A 22,304-nucleotide genomic window follows, 5' to 3' on the forward strand; every position below is an offset into this window, starting at 1 on the left:
ACCTGAAAAAACGCGGCAATTTCAAGAAATCTGTAGCAGGCGGCTCGTTGAAATGAAATGGAATACAAGGATTGCATAACTTTTACACTTTTTGTAATTTTCATATTCTAAAAATCATTAAAAAGTATAAAAATTATGCAATCCTTGGAATCAAAGAGCCGCCTGATATAAGGATTAATGCATGTACCTAATTTAGCTTTTATCTCATTTGCAGTCTACCACTCAGAACCGTCTAACTATACCTCTCGTTTTTTTATCATTAGAAAGAAGGCGAGCGATCTCAACGTGTCGTTTTATCAAAAACCACTTTGAAAATAAGTCACAACAAATATAATATACGATCATTTACATACTTTTGCTTTCATAAGTAATATACAGGGTGTGCACAGGGATTCCGACACACTTTAACCATGAATTCTAGTGCCTATTTGGATAAAAAAAAGTAATATAACAATGCCATAGAAAGCCTAATTTACGAGATATATAACTCAAGGCTAACACGCCCTTATGTGACGTAATCATACATACCAAGACACAAACAATCACACATGCAAAGCAGAAGTGTTAAAAATAGTAAACTTACCTGTCACCTGCTATAAACTAAGACTATAAAGTGTCATATTGGTGTCGCATGTTGTCTTTTTCACTCTTTCAAACTAAAGATACGTTCACAAGTTAGTACTATCGTTAATTGATTTATTTTGTTCCAGAAATTAAGTAAATTAATTAGGCAATTTTGGACCCATGTTGATATAACATTTTTCTTTCGTAACACTGCCAGGAATCCACGGTTAAAGTCTGTCGGAATCCCTGTGCCCACCCTGTATTGTTATATTTATAAAAAAACTTGTCAATAAAAAGACACGTGGAAATGGTTTACCGTTTTTTCTTATGCTAAAAGACTAAGTATAGTTTCTAGTCATGTACAGTCAGCTGCAGAGAAAAGGCATAGAAAAGACATACAAAGTTCTGTAAATTAGTATGGACGTGGGGTACCTTTTCTCTGCAGCTGACTGTACCAAATAGGAAATAATAAAAAAAAACGTTCGTGTAATATTTTTTTTTATTTAATAATAGGGAATATTACGCGTAGGTGGCGCCACTATCACAATCTGAGGGTCTATCGCGAAACAAGAAAATCGAACTTTCGTTATCTAGCATCTCTGTCACTCTTGCGTATTCGAGCGATAAAGAGGCAGCTAGATAACGAAATTTCGGATTCGAGTTTTCCGGTAGGTCCCCTGAAAACTTGTCAAAAACCTGTTAAAGGTACAGTATGAATAAGTTACTCTACGGTGCACTAAAAAAGCTAGTGCTGCACTCTGGTGGCAGAACATTGCAGTAATATCCCCTATTCCTCGTCCTTTGGAAATCTGAAATAAAAAGTTGAGTTTTGTGACCAACAATATTAATAAAAGGAACATTCATCAATGATCATTAATGTCTTTTTTATTAGGGTTCCGTACCCAAAGGGTAAAAACGGGACCCTATTACTAATACTTCGCTGTCCGTCTGTCTGTCACCAGGCTGTATCTCATGAACAGACAGCTGAAATTTTCACAGATGATGTATTTCTGTTGCCGCTATAACAACAAATACTAAAAAGTACGGTCCCCTTGGTGCGCGCGTCCGACCCGCACTTGACCGGTTTTTAGTATTAAACTATAGTCTGGCAAACGCAATCTGTCAGTAAGTAAGAACAAAGAAAACTATAGGTACAGTCGAAGGCAAAAATATCGATCCAGACAAATGGCTTAAAAATATGTGAACATGATTTTATTGTCTGAGCGTACACATATTTTTGAGACTTTGGAAATGTATATATATGTATGCCCTTGACTGTACTCATCAATTAAAATGAGACAGTCCTGGGCCAAACTATAAGAAAGCTGTAAATGTCGATAGGTTATTGATCTGAGGTCGATACATCACTATGCCAAAAATATAACCTTTCATACTTAGCAGAAAAGTTCAAAAATATATGCAAAAATCTATATAGACTTGAATGCAAGTAATAATTACATAAACAACATATCGATTTCTATGTTTAGGGTCAGGTCCTATAAATAAATTTCTTCAAAATTGAACAAAACTCACCGATTAAAGGTTATCGGTTCGTGCGTATTTTATTTTCTTCCTGTATGCGATTTACAGCCCTCGATCACACAAGACATTATCACAAAGGGAACTTCAAACCATTACAAATAAAAACTCAGCACGTTTTCCAACAATCTATCAGGAATAGCAAAAATATAATTAAAATAAACCAAGATGACCGCTGAAACATCCCGAAATATTTCAACTAAAATAATACGACTATGTCAAGTTGTTACAGTTGACACCTACCTGTGAAATAACGAACATATATTTTTTTTGGCTGGATTATATTATAGAACCACATAGGACCATTTGACATTTCCCTCAGTTTATCTTATGACAATACTGAAAAAAACGAAAGAACTTGCGGATTGTTGTCTCACTCACTCATAGACAAAAAGTAATAACGTGTTGTGAATACGATATCTTTTACCAAGCTTTTATTTTTGCCCGGCTTCTTTGCTTTAGTCATTATTCTGAGCGTCGATCAGAACTCAGAACGGAATTGCCAGTTAAAAAATATGTTGTCTATGAAATGGTGCGGCTTCTATACGCTGTTTCGACTACTAATAAATATATTCATCATCTTCCTCGCGTTATCCCGGCATTTTGCCACGGCAAAATATATTATTATTGCAAAATAAAGGACTGTCTCATTTCAAACATAGACAGAGAGAATCATACTATCTTTGTCTTACACTAGTACTAGCACACAAAAGAAAAGGATGAATATTTGGTTTGACCAACTATAGCTATTTTTATTTGCGAATCATGAATTTAATGTCTTTTATTGTTAAACATGAATCAAAAAGATACGGCAGCTTTGCTCTCAGAATAATGACTAAAGCAAAGAAGCCGGGCAAAAATAAAAGCTTGGTAAAAGATATCGTATTCACAACACGTTATTACTTTTTGTCTATGAGTGAGTGAGACAACAATCCGCAAGTTCTTTCGTTTTTTTCAGTATTGTCATAAGATAAACTGAGGGAAATGTCAAATGGTCCTATGTGGTTCTATAATATAATCCAGCCAAAAAAAATATATGTTCGTTATTTCACAGGTAGGTGTCAACTGTAACAACTTGACATAGTCGTATTATTTTAGTTGAAATATTTCGGGATGTTTCAGCGGTCATCTTGGTTTATTTTAATTATATTTTTGCTATTCCTGATAGATTGTTGGAAAACGTGCTGAGTTTTTATTTGTAATGGTTTGAAGTTCCCTTTGTGATAATGTCTTGTGTGATCGAGGGCTGTAAATCGCATACAGGAAGAAAATAAAATACGCACGAACCGATAACCTTTAATCGGTGAGTTTTGTTCAATTTTGAAGAAATTTATTTATAGGACCTGACCCTAAACATAGAAATCGATATGTTGTTTATGTAATTATTACTTGCATTCAAGTCTATATAGATTTTTGCATATATTTTTGAACTTTTCTGCTAAGTATGAAAGGTTATATTTTTGGCATAGTGATGTATCGACCTCAGATCAATAACCTATCGACATTTACAGCTTTCTTATAGTTTGGCCCAGGACTGTCTCATTTTAATTGATGAGTACAGTCAAGGGCATACATATATATACATTTCCAAAGTCTCAAAAATATGTGTACGCTCAGACAATAAAATCATGTTCACATATTTTTAAGCCATTTGTCTGGATCGATATTTTTGCCTTCGACTGTACCTATAGTTTTCTTTGTTCTTACTTACTGACAGATTGCGTTTGCCAGACTATAGTTTAATACTAAAAACCGGTCAAGTGCGGGTCGGACGCGCGCACCAAGGGGACCGTACTTTTTAGTATTTGTTGTTATAGCGGCAACAGAAATACATCATCTGTGAAAATTTCAGCTGTCTGTTCATGAGATACAGCCTGGTGACAGACAGACGGACAGCGAAGTATTAGTAATAGGGTCCCGTTTTTACCCTTTGGGTACGGAACCCTAATAAAAAAGACATTAATGATCATTGATGAATGTTCCTTTTATTAATATTGTTGGTCACAAAACTCAACTTTTTATTTCAGATTTCCAAAGGACGAGGAATAGGGGATATTACTGCAATGTTCTGCCACCAGAGTGCAGCACTAGCTTTTTTAGTGCACCGTAGAGTAACTTATTCATACTGTACCTTTAACAGGTTTTTGACAAGTTTTCAGGGGACCTACCGGAAAACTCGAATCCGAAATTTCGTTATCTAGCTGCCTCTTTATCGCTCGAATACGCAAGAGTGACAGAGATGCTAGATAACGAAAGTTCGATTTTCTTGTTTCGCGATAGACCCTCAGATTGTGATAGTGGCGCCACCTACGCGTAATATTCCCTATTATTAAATAAAAAAAAATATTACACGAACGTTTTTTTTTATTATTTCCTATTTGGTACAGTCAGCTGCAGAGAAAAGGTACCCCACGTCCATACTAATTTACAGAACTTTGTATGTCTTTTCTATGCCTTTTCTCTGCAGCTGACTGTACATGACTAGAAACTATACTTAGTCTTTTAGCATAAGAAAAAACGGTAAACCATTTCCACGTGTCTTTTTATTGACAAGTTTTTTTATAAATATAACAATACAGGGTGGGCACAGGGATTCCGACAGACTTTAACCGTGGATTCCTGGCAGTGTTACGAAAGAAAAATGTTATATCAACATGGGTCCAAAATTGCCTAATTAATTTACTTAATTTCTGGAACAAAATAAATCAATTAACGATAGTACTAACTTGTGAACGTATCTTTAGTTTGAAAGAGTGAAAAAGACAACATGCGACACCAATATGACACTTTATAGTCTTAGTTTATAGCAGGTGACAGGTAAGTTTACTATTTTTAACACTTCTGCTTTGCATGTGTGATTGTTTGTGTCTTGGTATGTATGATTACGTCACATAAGGGCGTGTTAGCCTTGAGTTTTTTTAACTTCGAAATTACTTAAATAATTGAATATCTCGTAAATTAGGCTTTCTATGGCATTGTTATATTACTTTTTTTTATCCAAATAGGCACTAGAATTCATGGTTAAAGTGTGTCGGAATCCCTGTGCACACCCTGTATATTACTTATGAAAGCAAAAGTATGTAAATGATCGTATATTATATTTGTTGTGACTTATTTTCAAAGTGGTTTTTGATAAAACGACACGTTGAGATCGCTCGCCTTCTTTCTAATGATAAAAAAACGAGAGGTATAGTTAGACGGTTCTGAGTGGTAGACTGCAAATGAGATAAAAGCTAAATTAGGTACATGCATTAATCCTTATATCAGGCGGCTCTTTGATTCCAAGGATTGCATAATTTTTATACTTTTTAATGATTTTTAGAATATGAAAATTACAAAAAGTGTAAAAGTTATGCAATCCTTGTATTCCATTTCATTTCAACGAGCCGCCTGCTACAGATTTCTTGAAATTGCCGCGTTTTTTCAGGTTCAACTTTCATTAGCCAGACTATTATCAATTTGCCAATTTCGTGATTATTCTTTTACACGGCACATAAACATGCATAATTTATCGATATAAAAAGTCGACACAGTTACATCCCTAGCAAATTATCAAACTTATGACACCGTACGTAAATGAGAAATAACAAGCATATATGCATCTCTTTTCGGCACATTATCTAATTCGTAAGGAAGTAAAGTACGGGTATACATATTTGCGAAGCATTTTTGCCCGACTTCTATGCTTTAGTCATTATTCTGAGGCTTTGCTTGTGGCTCAAGCCAACCTCTATATTTTTATTTTATTACGTGACACACTACCGCACCCCACCAAGGTCGGTGCGCTGCGGTAGTGTGTTAAGGCTTTTACGACCAACGTCGAAAACTGTAACAGACTACCACACCGCACTTAACACTCATGCGCGAATCCGCGAACGTTGTGGCGTCGATTTCGCAGATTGTTCACGCCTTCGCGCCTTGTTCCCCGTTCTTTGTCGGTTTTTTGGCCCGCGTCAAAGGAGACGCGAAGCGCGAACTTACAAGACTCCACATTACCTACAACGTGCCTCCTCCTTTGAAATCTTGAAGTCGGTTAAAAACGAAAGAACTTGCGGATTATTGTCTCACTCACTCATAGACAAAAAGTAATATCGTGTTGTGAATATGATACCTTTTACCAAGCTTTTATTTTTGCCCGGCTTCTATGCTTTAGTTATTATTCTGAGCATTGTGCGACGCACGCATAAGTAAGAGATATCGCTTTCTCGCTCTTACTTATGGATGCGTCGCACAATGACTTTGTGCGGTGCGACGGTGTTTTACGACCGTAACTCTTTTTAAGCCTGGCCGCATGCTGGCCGCACACGCACGGGATTTTCCGTACCGAATGACATGTGCAAGCGGGACAGCGCTATACATTACCTATTTTATGGATGGTATAGAAAGGATGCCAATCTCTTATGGCAGAATTGTTGCAAGTGACCGCTTTCAGCTTTAAATAATAGTTCCTAATCTCTCCGGTGGCGCTAGTTAGGCTCTGGGACATGAGTATAACATGAACCATATAAGGCAACAAATAACCCGACCAAATTACGTAGGTTGTTTTTGGTAGTATTTCGGTGTATTGTGGCGCCGCCTAATTACTGTTTTTTGATGGACACTTTTCATACATAGAGATTTGGCTCCTTTATATAGTCTCCATGCTATTTAAAATTTGCGTAACCGTGGCATAACTAGAGTATCCGGACCAATCCGGACAAAACCGTGAATAATTCAAAATGCTATAAATAGAGTATTTAGGTACGTAAACGCGTTGAGGAATTATTTGGAATTTAATAATTTTCGAAACACGTAAAAAACTTTATTTTTTATTAGTTAAATTTAAAACATTAACCATCAGAAATATAACGTTTTGCACCTAATCTTGCGACCAAGAACACGATGGTTTTTTAAAGATTTCTTCGAGTTGCGGCGCGCCTTCTAGCAAATTCCTGAGTGAAAAGGCGCGCGCTGCAGCGAAAATTTCAGGGTCCTTGTTTGTGCCCGAAACAGAACCATCTACCACGGCAAACCGATCTTTCACTTTACCCTGTGGACTATTCAATATCTCATGGAAAAGCTTATCCAATTCTTCGTCCGAGAAACAAGTGCACAACTTATCAAATTCTTGGTCAGAGTACTGTGTACCCACGTCTTTAGTTTTGGACGGGACTTTGGCGAGAGGAGGCGGCGGTTTGCGTTTGCCTTGAGCCTTCCGAACCAGCTTTTTCAGAGTATCGAGATCGCAAGGCTCGTAATTGGGCAGATCAGGTGCATCATAAGGGGACGTGATCCTCATATATGCAGGTAAGTGCTCCTGCAAGTGATGTTTAGCTAGTTTAGCGCATTCACATCTCTTTGGCTTTACGAAGTCCAGGTAGCTTTCCCATTTAGGCTCCCGTTCATGTTTTAGTTCTACTTCCCTCGATTCTATCTTGTTGCCAGATGGTATAGAATGTATGGAAGGAGTTTTCTTGATAACTTTCTCTGGTTTTGGACTTCTTATTTTAATGGGACTACAGAAACAGTAGGGTAGTCTGCATACGCAGCATGCAGTCGAGACTCCTTTCACATTAGGTCGTTCTTGTTGTAAGATTTGCATGAGCGAGCTTTCTAATTGCAATGCTCGCAAATGAGTCGAAGAAGTGTATCTAACAGGCACGTCGTAGGTGTAATCGTGATCATCAACAAAATCCGCGTCATCGCCACGTTCACCTTCCACGAAGTCCTTTATTTTAGATGTGAACAGGTTGAAATTGTCGCAAGCGGCGTATATGCATCGTTTATTGATGATTACTACTGGGAACTGCTCAGCGCTCGCAGTGCAATGAACAGGGCAAAGGTCCTTATCAATTTGCGGCTTATATCTTTTCTCACAGCAGAGATAAAAAGGGTGCGGTCGAGCCACGGGAGTCGATACCTTTTCCCTTTCGTCTTCAAACAAACTCTCAGCGCTGGGATTTTGCATTACCTCTTCTAGCTGAATCATCATTAGCTTTTCAATATTAATGAAGAACTCTGCATACTCCGGGAGCGTGTTAAGGCAGTAAGACACAAAAATTTGGAACTTCTTTACGGTGTGACAAACTTTTTTCTGCCAAATCCTGTCGAATTCTCGTACTCTTTTTTCTTTTGCCGCAGCCAGTGCAATTTTTACATCTTTCATCACTATGTTATCGTCGAGACGTTTGACCTTTTTCTCGTATTTATGTTTGGCACTTTCCATTTCTTTCGCGCACTCCTCCCTCTCCTTGAGTGCTACGTATACTTGACACGCCAAATTCTGACATTCAAGTAGATGTCTCAACTTTTCTATAGCAACGTGTTTCTCAACATTAATATCGTGGATGCGTTTCCAAGTGTCATCATTAGCTTTATTAATCTTCTTTAAAAACTGATCTTTCAGTTCTAACTTTTTCGTTTCAAGTTTTTTAGCGTATCTATCGTACAGCATAGTCGCTTGTTGTTTCAGAAGACCTTCATAATGCGCTTGCATTTTTTCAAACGCAGCTTCTCTAGTTCTTTTAATTTCCGCTTCAGCCGCTTGGAAAAGCAGCGATTCAATTTTGTTTATGGAAGTGGAATATAGCATAGTGAACTCATGGAAAGCCTGTTGAATCATGGCCGTGTTCTTTTTCTCCGCATCTTTAGCTTCATCGTACCATTGAGCTTCACAGGCTAATTTAATTCTCACTTTCCACTGTTCGTCGCTTTGCTCTAAAGCTCGCTTTTTCTCTTTTTCCATGTTTTGGAAATGCTCATCGTGCATACGTTCAGCGTACCCGTCTATGCCTATGTAACTAAGTTTGGAGAGATGTTCTTTCCGTATAGGTTTAAGGACATGTCGACTTTTTAAAACCTCATGTGGTGGCATGTACCAGTTTGCTCCACCGCCCTTCATGACTGGTTCTAAGCCGGCAAGAACCTTCAGCTTTGGGGTCATGGACTTGAAGTAAACGTTTGCCAAAGGCTCTCCCATCTTTTTCTTTATCTGTGACTGCGTGGGCACCTGAGGCTCTCTTTCGAAGAAGCATTTTCGATAATAGTAGTTCTCGTCTAATTTAAACATTTAAAAAATATTGGATAGAAAAATAAAATAAGTTATTAAAATGATTAATTGATTTGACACTTGTCAAACAAAGACGAAGTTAGAGTTTCCAAGTTGTAGAAACCTTGTTACAAAGTGATTGAACTGATGAATAAATACCTACTTAACAATTCGGCCAATTTGGGTCGCTGAGCCAACCTCAAAGAGTAGTATAATATCAAAATATCAACCTTGAGCCATCTAAGAAAGTACAACTTACACTAAATTAAAAAAAAAAACATGAAAAATTGTAATATACTACAAATGAATTGACTCCCTATAAAATTATTTTATCAGAAGAATAGAAGAATGCCTGGCTTGGCCTGCTTTTGACTTTTTAACAAATAGCTGACAAAAAGCCGCCTCTTTTATTTCACGACTCAGGCTGTTATAAATTTTAATGCCAACTACCCCCAACGAGTTGGACGATTTTACGAGCCTGTGACTGAGTGAAAAAATGTGACAACGTAGTCAACTTTTCGTTTAACGTAGTTTTCAACCGATGTCAATATTTTTGGTAAAAGGTTTAGAAATTAAATTTATTTGCAAATCTTATTCTAGAAATTAAGGGATTATTTTAGAATTTAAAAATGAACAATTATTTTTCTTAATCACAAACATAGTTACCGGTTGAAAACGTCGTGAAAAGAAACGTTCAAGTCCACGTTGGGGGCGGAGTTTGGAGGCGTGGCCAACGAGATATCCCAAGCCAAATTGTATAAAATGTACAAAGCTCGTACAAAGGCCGTTTCGCTCGATCTTACTTATATCAAAGATAGATATAACTCCGTAATAGATGGATACAGTCTAAGCAAAAACGTGCCTTGAAAATCACGAAAATTTGATTCTCGATCAGATGTCGCCACTAACTTGGCCTACTCTCGTATAGAGGGCGTTGATGGTTTCGTGTGTTTTTATTTAACAATTTTACCGCATATCAGTCAAAGGACATGGGTCAAATCATATTAATGCAAATAAAAAAAAACATTTATCCATATTTAAATACATTTTATCGTATTTTTATAAATCTTCATTTTTAGTTTTAAAGTTGTGGATAAATGGCAGTGAATTTACTGTGGTTACAAAATTTACTATGACAGTACCACTCTATCCTATTATATCCTCTTTGCTTATATGTAAACGGTTGATAATCCTGATAACTGAAACAACAGTCTAAAAGTCAAAAATAAATTTATTCATTAACAAATTATAAATACTCTTAACAATAATCAGTTCGGGTTGCTACGTGACCTCACCAACGGCCATCTCCTGTAGCAAGCTCATGACATGGCAGAACCTCTCCTTGATTTCCGTATGCGATCTATGGGGAAGTGACTCCTGTATCCTTCCAAATACTTGTTCTGAGCCCGCTTCGCCTTTTAATACTTGCAACATAGTCTTATCTTCCTCCCTAGTCCAGTTACTTTTAATTTCTTTTTTAATTTCAGTCGCTGTGACTTCGATCTTCGCGATTTTCGGTTTGGGAGCCTCTGTGATCACAGTCTTGTCTTTTTTCTCTCTTTTTAACACTTCCTTCTCCTTTTTCTTTACATTCTTTTTCGGGCTTTTAAGTACTTCTTTTTTCGTGTTGTCGTTGACGTCTTTGATGTTCTTGGTGGGTGATTTGGGGGTTTTCTTTTTCTTCTGGGGTTTGGGTTCAGGGGGTTCGTCGGGTCGCACCCGATAGGGCTCCTTGCTGTAGGGGTAGGTGACGCAGGCTGCTCGGAGCATCCTGCCGTGTTGGAGGAACACCCGACCGTGCAGGTACTGGAAATAATAACTTCGTCTTATTGTTTTTTTTTTTTCAATATGAATGCTATGCATTCAGAATAATAAAACGTCTGTAGGATATAGACAATGTAGAAATATCATTGGTATGCCTAAGTGAAAGTCCAACGATTAAAAATGACGTTGTGTGCGATTGATTACTACCGAAAACACTTGTATTTAAAAACAACTTTAACCTACATCCCAATGGGTCAAAAATTCAATATCATAATGGCTATTTCGGAGTTAAACTTGATTCATGCAGTCAAGAAGTAAAGCACTCTTCGAATGAGCTGTGATATGAATATGAACTGTATTAATAAGACGATAAAATTGATTCATAAACGGGATTGTTATTTTTACTCAGAACGGAACGTCGTCTTGGTGTCGTCGGACTGCCTCCGGTTGTATTTCTCCTCTTCGTCCGTGTCGTAACATTTATCGTCAGTAAGGAAAATTTCATGATACGTGTCCACGCTGGTTTCGTATGAACTGAAAGATCTCCCGCATCCCGCACGCGGGGCCTATCGACTAATGAAAGAGTCTTAATACTCGCTACAGTGTCAAGCCCGCCCCTTGTTGTCGTCGGGTTCCACCCCGCATGCGTGGCCTATCGACCAATGTAAGAACCTTAATACTCAAGGTCAAGGCCAGTCGTCGAGTTGCGGAAAATCGCCCGAAATACAATACAATACAGTGTCAAGCCCCTTGTCACCGGGTTGCCTACGGCACAATCCCGCGCCCCGCACGCGGGCTATCGCCCAATGAAAGAGCCTTAAAGATACTCACCACAGTGTCAAGCCCCTTGTTGTCTGTGGGCTGCCTCCTATTGTACTTCTCCTCGGGAAACGTCCACACGTCGTAACCCTTGTCGTCAGTGAGGAAGCTCTCATGCAACGTGTCCACGCCGGCTTCATATAAACTGCAACAAAAAATGCTCACATTACAGCGTTTTCACATTGTCCGATCAGATTGAAGCGTGTTGCGCTAGGGTTTTTCCTTACTACGCTCTCACAGGGTTTACTACGTTGGTGGTAGACAAGCATGCCCGTTTGGTAAGCCTTTACTGAAGCCAATGGACGCTTAAAACGCAAGGGGTGCCACATAGTTTACCCTGTCTCCGTGTACTCAGGCTGAGGGAGGAAAAAGAAGTCACGTAATTACTATAAGACTATATACCTATCCGGTGGTCGTTCGTCAGGAAACAGCGACTTAAACATGGCGGAGAGCTTCGGGTGCGCGCGCAGGTGCGGCGACACGCGGGTCTTCAGCTCGGCTCCGGCGCCGCTGACGAGCGCACTCGAAATTGCGCGGAGAACCTTGCGGAGCACCGTCGGTTTGCGTGACAGAGACGACTGGAAAGAGAGACGAAAGCTGTTTAATACATTTTGGCAGATGAAATGTCTATATTGTCTATGGAAGACAATGACTTTTTATTAATAATAGATGCGTGACGTTCATAGTTGACAAAACTAAAATGCAGGCAATATTTAGTAGCTGATTGTGACAATCTGGACACATTGGCGTCAGCCGTACGATTTACTCATATAGGTGCTAGATACTGTCTAGTGGGACCCCCCCCCTCCCCCCTTCCCCGCACATGCAAATATATATTTATGTATATTATATGATAAATTTGTATATGTATTTATATTGTTTATTTATGTAGTTTATAAAGGTATTATAGTTATAAATATTACTAGTTTGTATATTGGCGTTAGTATTAGAATTTATATTTAGAAATTTTTTTTTCGCATCGCACTGCACCCACCTTAACAATTTCTGTTTGGCCCAGTGGTTGACTGGTAGAGAATGCATCAAGGCATTAAGTCCGCCTTTTGTACTTGTTCTTGTGCAATAAAGTTTAAAATAAATAAATAATAAATAAATAGGTTCCGGAACCTATATTTGATGGCTCACGATCGAGCGCCTACTGCCATATCTACCTCCCTTTACTTACATCCATGATGGAAGAGCTGTTTTTCTCGATTTCGATGACCTACATATTTCATTAATGGTATCAATCGATCAGGTTTATTTTAAGGATCAAATGTCTATATGGGACCCATTGCATTAAAGCAAAACAAAAGTCAGAAATGATAGTCCATGTCCGACAGTCGTACTTCACTCGCGAAACGCTCCTAACAAAACCATAAGTGAACGTGACGTCAAGTTCACTGAGGGCCCATTTTGAATGTATGGACAAAACGAGTAAATTGCGTTTATGTCGGTGAAATATTGCGTTTATGTTTATATTTGCAATACAATCTTTTTATAGATAAAATGTAAGGAATCGAATGGTACCCTTACTTTTTTCCTTTTTGGAAGTTAAAAAAATACTTCAATTTTGAAACTTTCAAGTCGTGTATTTTTGTATTATTTCCATATATTATTTTAATATCCACATTATTGTGATAAATTGCTCATTTGCCATCTATGGTACTAGATTTTGTTATAAAATTCAACATGTGTCATCATCCCTATTAAGAGGTATCAGAAATAAAGCCTTGGAAAGAGTTCGTTAGGCCTACTGTCCACGAAAGCGTACTAAGCGTAGCTGCATAGACGCGTACTCGTCATTGTACGCTTGCTGTACGCTAGCTTGCAGCCTTCATACAAAACCGCACAACTCTGTCGACGGAGCGGCAACGTCGCGTCAGCGACGCTGCATGCAAGCTTCACGCCGCTGGGCGTACTGCATGTCATACGCCGGGCTACATCGCAAGGAATAGCACGTTGAGTTTTTGTGAAAAAAATGGCGGCAAGGGCTGCAAAGTTTGTTCAAATAGTGGAAAAATATCCGTGTCTTTACAATAATAATAATAAGCCAAAATAACGTCTTCATCGATGGACGACATTCTCACGAATGAAAGGAAATGTAGGCTACGATACGCTTACGCTACGCTTCGTGGAAAACGTCTGTACGCCGGGCTGCATGGCAGCTGCACTGCGTATTCATACAGCGTCTATGCAGCTACGCGTCGTGGACAGTAGGCCTTAGTGTTCAATGAGGCAGACAAGGAAGGCGCTCGATCTCGACGATGCTAAAGTCAAGTGTTAAATTTTTTTTTCACCTCAGCAGCTCGAACAAGCCTACTTTCGTCACTCCAGGGAGTGAGGAAAGTGCGACTTTCCTCACTCCAGGGAGTGAAACAATTTAGCTTTTTAATTTAGTGAAGGCCATGAACTTCATACTTTTATTACATTTATTTTATGGTATGATACGGTACGGTCCGGTCCGGTCTAGTCTCGTCTCGTCTCGTATCCTATCGTATCGTATCTTATCGTATCGTACATATTATAATACTTTTTTTTTCTGTTTATTCTGTGTAATTCGAAATACATTTTAACCTTTAATATGTTCTCACTACTGAGGTGAAAAATTATGTGTGCAACACAAGAGCAAAGTTATTTTACATCTCGTGTTTTTGAGTCCCTCGCTACGCTCAAGATTTTAAGGAGCAAGAACAACAAAAACGAAGATACGTAATGACCCGTATTGATTGCTCCGAATGTACCTATTACAGAACAAAACAGAATGCCCACTGAGTTATCTAATGTACACAAATAAGACGAAAGGGGACGACCGCCCCGCAACCGCCTTTTCATACAAACGTAGTCCCCATTTTCCTCTCTGGATATTAACATTATTGAATACTAGCAAAAAAATTGGTCTCTTACGATATACGTGGCAATGTTCTTGATCTGCTCAAATCATACCTTAGTGACCTAGACAGGTAACTGAAATTGTCCAAATATGTCCAAAAACTAAAAAGGAAAGATCTTTCGTGTCCAATAGACGCAAAATAGTCTACGGAGTCCCTCAAGGGAGTGTTCTAGGGCCCCTTTTATTTCTAATCTACCTAGTCGGCTCATAAGTTCTGTCACTGGCCTTTAAAATTTAAATTTGGAACTCCTAAAACAAAAACCGTTCTGCATTTGAATTTCGAATTTTTATTAAATATTTGAGTAGTATAATTTTGCAATTTTCTGTTTTCTTCAACATGGAGTGGACGCTTAAAGATAGCCGTACCGCAATAATTGCATTATATCGTTGTGGTCACTCGCCGACTAAAATTTTTAAGCTACTTGAAAATTTAAAATTTTCTAAGATTTGTGTATCGTACCATAGAAAGATACAGTGAGGTCTCTAGTTTAAATGACAAGAAAAGAAGCGGTCGTCCGCGTACAGCTAGGACTCCAGCGGTTGTACAAGCAATTAGGGCACGCATTGCCAGAAATCCCGCTAGGAAACAAAAAGTTATGGCCCTCCAGATGGGTTTGAGCAAAAACACGGTGAAAAGAGTGCTTAATCAAGACCTGAGACTTCGTGCTTATAAACGAAAAACTGGCCATCTTCTCAATGGTCGGCTTAAAGCTTTAAGGCTTAAAAGATCTAAAGCTTTATTGAAGAAGTACGCTAAAAATAAGCACCGTTGTATACTGTTTTCGGACGAGAAAATTTTTGACATAGAAGAAAACTGTAATAAACAAAATTATAGAGTGTACGCTCGCAATAGTAAAGAAGCGTCTAATAGCATTCCCCGTATTCAAAGAGGTCATCACCCTTCATCTGTGATGGTTTGGCTGGGAGTTTCTTATGCGGGCGTCACTAGTATGCATTTTTGTGAGAAAGGAGTAAAAAGTTGTGCCAAAGTGTACCAAGACACAGTGTTGACTAATATTGTGAAACCACTATCCCATACGATGTTTCTAAACCAGCATTGGGTTTTCCAGCAGGACTCTGCTCCAGCCTATAAGGCAAAGTCTACACAAGCCTGGCTCGCCTCCAATAAAATCGACTTTATACGGCATGAAGATTGGCCCTCCTCTAGCCCAGATCTTAATCCTTTAGACTATAAAATATGGCAGTATTTAGAGGAAAAGGTGTGCTCAAAACCTCATGCAAATCTAGACTCGCTGAAAAAATCTCTTGCTACGGCAGTGGCCAATATCGACATGAAAGTGGTGCGTGAATCCATTGACGACTGGCCACGAAGACTTCAAGCCTGTGTAGATAATTATGGCGGTCATTTTGAATAAATGTTATACATTTAGATTCTCTAGTTTATAAGCTTTCAAACGCTGTACAAATTATACGGAATAAACTTAAACTTTTGATTTTATTTGATACTATGTATATGACAGAACTTATGAGCCGACTAGGTATATTAATGATCTCCCTAAACATGTAAAATATCCAATAGTCTTATTCGCTGATGATAACACTGTAATTATTGAATGTGATAATGATAATGATTATGAATCTGAAATTAATATGACATTATGCAATATTATTGAATGGCTTGCTTATAATAATTTATTAATCAATATCAACAAAACAAAAATTATGCACTTTTATCGATGGAAAATTCCTCTTCCAATTAAATGTGAATACCTAGGAACTGAGATTGAAACTGTGAACTCAACTAAATTCTTAGGTATTAAAATAGACAGTCAATTAACCTGGAAGCCGCATACCGAAGAAGTTTGTAGAAAACTAAATATATTCTCATATGCACTATCTAGACTTGCAAAGATAGTCAGTACTCAGTAGGGATGCGGTTATGGCTGCGTATCATGGTTATGTTATGTCTACTTTGAGGTATGGAATTATCTTTTGGGGCAACTCTACTAACAGAGAATTAGTCTTTAAAGCCCAAAAAAGATGCATAAGTAGCTGCGCCCCACATTTCAAAAGACTAAAAGTGCTTACTCTACCTTCGCTCTTTATTTATTAAATTGCTGTCTTTGTTTCCACAGTTTTTAACAAAGCAACGCATTTACGAAATAAAAGCGTAAAAATCGATTTACATACAGAACCAGTTAATACTGCCCTTAATCTAAAGAGTGTGATTTGTTTGGGAAGCAAAATTTATAATAAACTACCTGACACAATTAGAAATAAGGATACAATTGAATTCAAACGAGCATTGATGACATTCTTAACAGATAAATGCTACTATTGTCTCTTGGATTATTTGAATATTTAATTTTTATTCTATTCTTTTCATTATTTGACTTTGACATTGCGACATTTGTATTCTTAGGGCCTGTTTCACAATGTCCAAGTAAAGTATTGGATAGCTAATTAACAAATAAATAAACTGCCAGATAAAATTTCCTACAAAAAAAGCACTTTATCCAGCAGATAAAGCTTATTTGGAGATTGTGAAACGCCAACGATGACTTTATTCGTCAGATTAGGGGCAAGTAGCTTATTCAGGACTTTACTTGGACATTGTGAAACAGGCCCTTATTTAACTATATAAATTTTAATTGTTTGACATCCGGGTATTTAAATATTATAAAACTAGTCTTCTTAATAGTAACTGTTGTCATTAATTCTTTGATAGATTTCTGTTCAGATTATTTTTACATAATTTTTTAATTTAGACTTAAGTCTAAGTTAAGTTTAGTCTTAAGACTAACTGTTTTTGCATGCTTGTTGGTCAAATATAGAGACACCACTTATTGTAAGATTACCATCACTGTATCATACTGTATGTACTACCTATATTTGCAAATAAAACATTTTGAATTTGAATTGAAAAAACAAAATTACACAAATTGATGTATTTTAATCAGTGTTTGATTTTTTTGGATTATTTTATTATTATCAGAGTTCGGATATTTAAAAAATTGTATAAAACCTGTTGTTCGCGCCTATTTAACTTTCATACTATTTAAAAAAAAAACGAAAAAAATCAAACGGACATAGCTATGACTAAAACACATAAAATTCTGTAAAGTTATTTTCCATATAATGTCAATATCCAGGGAGGAAAATGATGACTATGTTTGTATGGAGAATAGATCGTCCCCTTTCTTCTTAAACGGTAACAAACGATACACAATATAATGTAAAGCTAGAATTAGATGAAATTATTGCTATTGCACCTATTCTATTACCAGCATACCAGCTACTACTTCAGCGGTCGCGTTGCGGTGTGAGAATCGCGTAACCTACACTATTCTTTCCTCCCATATACTTTTTTAGTGATTTGAATTAGGAAATTGAGATGCCTATGGGCTATGGGCGTCCTCTATCTAGCGCGGTTGCACGGAGCGGGTGAGCGGGTTAACGAATAATAGTATGAGTAACGCTAACTGGCGCGGGCGCGTGCGATGGATTTTACCTACAAGGTACAATGGCACCCGCGTGCGTGTTTGGTTTATATGGTTAACTTATGGATGACTCCTAATGATATTAAGATTAATCCAGAATCAAACAGTATGATGTATATAGCTAGAACTATACGAGTAGCTCCAGGAAGATTCGAAATCGATGCGATCGAAAAAATCTGAAAATACACCCTTAATTTTAAGGGAATAAGGTTCTGTCCACATGATTTACATGTTACGCCATAACGTTGTTGCCACTCTTTAACTGATCATTGGTGGATCTCATGTCCTTGTAATACGGTTGAAAAAGACAGTTAGCAGAGTGCACATAATTAAACAATAGAACAAAAGCACAGGTTATCAGCAGAATGTGATTCGCTCAGCATACAAATAAATATTCTATACCAACATACACAAACAAACCAATGCAATGAAACATTTGGTGCAAAATGATAAAAAGTGAGCAATGAAAAAAAATTGAAGACTACTAAAACTTACGCGATTAAGTCCCGTTTTACAATTGGATAATGTTTAAAAATCGTGAAAGTTTTAATAGGCCTGGCATTCAAAGGGTTAAACAGAAAATTGGGTCATTTCCATCAAAGAAATAACACATTGTCATAGATATGACAATAGTACAGTATAGACAGGGTCAGGGATGCAAAATTCTAGCTTCGGGTTCGGGCAAACTCGGCTCCGTTCGGCTCAGCATTGCTCCGAGCAATTATTTACTGCAGTTTAATAAAGTACATATTTAAATAAGCAAGGAAAAAGCAAAGGTTCAAGGCAATGTAGAGTTGATTCCTATTTGCTGATTACCTAACCAGTTACATATTAATAAAATCAGAAAGGACCATGTTATACTAAAGATGCTGGTATACTAATGGTCGCTGTTAGGCACAAAACAAATATCAACGAAGTACAGTTAATGTCATGCCAAACATACACTTTGTGGTTTGTTATTACTAAGAATGGCTGTGTCACTTTCATTTGCCTTATTAACCTTTCGTATGCAGACCGTTTCGTGTAACAGATCTGCTCCATATATATTCAACTTAAACATGAAGTTGTCACGATTTCTATTTATATGGCAATTTTTTGACATACGCATACGAAAGGTTAAGGTAGTGTTGCAGGAGTCAAAAGTAGGTTTACAATTTTGCACCGATCCACTGTATTACGGCAAAAAAAGACTCGGACAAAATTCAAAGGACTAATCATGTGTGGCTCTAATATGATTGAATTAAGTGATAATACTTACTTGTAACAACTGTATAAAATTTGTAATTTTCATCAACATTAAATGGTCGGAGAACCTTCCCACTTCCACTGCTTGTCCCTTCTTCAAAAACAATAAGAAGTCCTCTACAAAATCCTTATGCTCTACACCAAATAACTGCTCTATCTTTCTATATAACTCTACCGGAGTCTCCTTGGTAGGGTCGAAAGATTTCAATAGACTTTGGAACTGTACAAACTTATTGGTAGGCACCGACTGGTTTGAAGAAAACCTTGATTGTACTTTTGTGTAATAGGATCTAACTAACGCTGAAACAAATACAAAACATGTAAGAACTTCATTATACAATTCCAGATCTTTTCATTTATGTACACATATTTCGGTTTTCAATTTGTTATTATACATATTAAATATATTAAACTGGGTCACTCACATTTATAAAGTTGATGATTGTTAAACGTGAGTAACCCGGTTTAAATATATTTTAATTATTTTTTATAATACAAGGAATTTTATTATACAAGTAAACATTTGTTAAAGGAAAAAATTTAAAATGTCCATAGACAATAGGTGTGAATATTATGTTACCAAGTTTTGTTTACCTATAAAAATAATATCTGTTGCCAAGTCTTGTGACCTACTTTAATGACACATTTCTTCATCCCTACATTCTTACAGTGTTAAAGCAAAAATATGAGGATAGAAATGCTTAGATATTTACCTGCATCCAATGCATTGGTCTCTGTTGACTCAAGAGCCTTAGCTGGCTTTTTCTCTTTAACCTGATTATCATTTTTTAACTCATTCTGCACAGGCAATGAAGGATTTTGATCCGCTTTTTGAGGAGGTGGCTGAAATAGACGAAAAACCCTGAGTTAAACATTGAATTTCATACTTTTGTGATGTCATCTTCAGGCTTTAGTGTTTACTAACATAGTGTATTATAAATAATAAGGCTGAATATAATACATTCCAGTTATAATATCTGTAAGTGACTTATTTACACGAGTGCTAAACTGTTACTAAACGTTCTTTAATAAGAATGCAAGTAATGAAACATATACGAATAATACCATGAATACGCAATAGCTCACATCAACGCCATAATACCTGACTCACCTCAGGGTTTATACCAATTTTAGGAGCAAAATCCTGTTTGGAAGAACTAGTACCCGGCACAATTTTATTACCAAAAGCATCCTGGCTATCTCTTGTAAACAAAATTGGCATAGAGGGCAGCATCTAGAAAAATAATATGGGCTCGTCCCGCTAAAACAATGTTAATGGTGGCAAATTCCACTTGCGAATTAGCTTGCTTCCTTCATTATTTCAGACACAAAACACTAACACTTAAAAGCAAAACACAGAACTACACAACGAAGATAAAATTATGCATGATTAGCGCGGAAAACATAGTAGTTTTGATTTATATTTTTCCAAACAACACGAGACACCAGAACGAATGGAAACATTTTTTGACAGATCGCAATCGCACTGACGAGACGCGCTGTTGTCTACGTTTCATTTTAGCAAGGTTTTGAAATAATTTTAATTGTTGCTTACCTTATTTAATAGCTGATAAATTCTATACAAAAATAAAGATTATTAAGTAGGTTTTTTGTGCACATATGTAAGAAAACGCAACTCTTTTATAATCAAGTTAAATAAAATGGGCAAATTTATGAGAAACTTCGCGCGACTTTTAAAAAGTTAAAGAAGTTTTACTATCAAATTGATCCTGTTAATAACAAGATTAAATGAAATGTAATTGTAGTGAAATATCCACTTTTAGTAGCTTTCGTTGCGAGTCGAATACAAGAAATCGTAACCTACTCTTAATTAAAATTAAAAATACTTTTAAAAGTTATCCGTTGTTTTCGTCAGCTGAGGCTTTTATGCAGACAGAGAGACAAAGAACCTTTCCTGTCAAAAATAGTGATTGACAAAATGAAACATCGATATATCTGTTATCGATGATACCTTAATGTTATTGATATTTAATATTTTTAATATTGTGAAAGAAAATAGCTACCACGAAAACCGGAACACGTCCGATATCTTCTGTTATATATTGGTAGTTTATTATAATTGTTTATACGTAGCGAAACGGCCAAGCCACATATTTTGACTAAGGTGTAGTTTATGAAGCTAGGGCTTGTATTATAGAGTTAGGGCGTTTAGAGTTAGTAGCTTGGCTCTACATGAGATCTGATAACTTTTTGACAGTGCGAGCCATAAGGTCGTCTTGGCAACATTTTACATAATATTGTTTTTGGTGGGATTGCCAAGTCATTATATGTATTAAAAAAATAATGGTATCTAACAACCATCCCTTTGTACCTTACCACCCCCTGGCACTGACTAAAATAGCCGACTTGGTATCACATTACATCTCAAAACTTTTTTGTAGTAGAACGCGTTGCGAGACTTACATCTTTTTACTTGTAATGTTTTTGATGGGATCTAGTATTATCCAAACCCAAGTTATAAGGGTTCAAAAAAACGACGATGTGTTTTGAGAATAAGTAGGTAGTGCCCTTGTGCATCGCTTGGCTCGTCTTGGCGGGGGCACTACCGTGCCCCCAGATATTACATTGCCTTTAAGTTATCGGTATTATCTACTTATCAATTTATTACTGCACGGTCAAGTTAGTGCAAAGTTAGCGTGGTCGGACTCCACGTTTTTTTCATCGATTCTGATCTCAATTTGGGATAAATTACTAAATAAATTTCAATTCATAATTTCTATCTTTGACTTTTTAAATGTTAATAGCATTATAAAATGTGCTTAATTCGTGCTAGCCATGTTTACACGTGTTCTAGAAAAGTTAGTTTACTTTGCTCAAAGGCTAGTCAAAAGTTTTTTTATTACATTTTCCATTATTAAATTTGCTAAAGCCTCAGGCTTAAATAAATCCCGATCTCTTTGTGAATCAAATGGTCCTGCTTATATTATAAATCCCAGTGATATACGTTAAATTCAAAGTAAGTTCTTATACTTGT

General features: G+C 37.0%; 3 protein-coding genes across 3 annotated transcripts in view; all 3 read right to left on the reverse strand.

Moving 5' to 3' along the window:
- LOC134749436 (uncharacterized) overlaps positions 1-22,304 on the reverse strand; it is a 241,598-nt gene that overhangs the window by 45,448 nt on the left and 173,846 nt on the right. The gene's annotated exons all lie outside the window — the stretch shown is intronic.
- Positions 6,910-9,211, reverse strand: LOC134749376 (uncharacterized). The gene has a single exon (XM_063684296.1). It carries the CDS (start codon positions 9,149-9,151, stop codon positions 6,962-6,964), a length of 2,190 nt encoding a protein of 729 aa, XP_063540366.1. The 5' UTR covers positions 9,152-9,211; the 3' UTR covers positions 6,910-6,961.
- On the reverse strand, positions 10,342-20,785 carry LOC134749730 (uncharacterized). The gene is made up of 6 exons (XM_063684751.1): positions 20,421-20,785; positions 20,023-20,152; positions 19,323-19,609; positions 12,116-12,291; positions 11,726-11,858; positions 10,342-10,936 (listed from the first exon to the last, which is right to left on the reverse strand). The coding sequence occupies exons 1-6, from the start codon at positions 20,541-20,543 to the stop codon at positions 10,412-10,414; spliced, it is 1,374 nt and encodes a 457-aa protein (XP_063540821.1). The 5' UTR covers positions 20,544-20,785; the 3' UTR covers positions 10,342-10,411.

The sequence above is a fragment of the Cydia strobilella genome, chromosome 18, assembly GCF_947568885.1.
Source record: "Cydia strobilella chromosome 18, ilCydStro3.1, whole genome shotgun sequence".
Lineage (NCBI taxonomy): Eukaryota > Metazoa > Arthropoda > Insecta > Lepidoptera > Tortricidae > Cydia > Cydia strobilella.

What these genes read in the sequence shown, in the direction of transcription:
- LOC134749376 (XM_063684296.1), bottom strand. Translation starts at nt 9,151, where the DNA reads ATGTTTAAATTAGACGAGAACTACTATTATCGAAAATGCTTCTTCGAA.
- LOC134749730 (XM_063684751.1), bottom strand. Translation starts at nt 20,543, where the DNA reads ATGCTGCCCTCTATGCCAATTTTGTTTACAAGAGATAGCCAGGATGCT. An exon ending in GACCAATGCATTGGATGCAG is followed by an intron (nt 19,610 to 20,022) that starts GTAAATATCTAA and finishes TATTTGTTTCAG; the next exon opens with CGTTAGTTAGATCCTATTAC. An exon ending in ATTTTATACAGTTGTTACAA is followed by an intron (nt 12,292 to 19,322) that starts GTAAGTATTATC and finishes CTCTCTTTCCAG; the next exon opens with TCGTCTCTGTCACGCAAACC.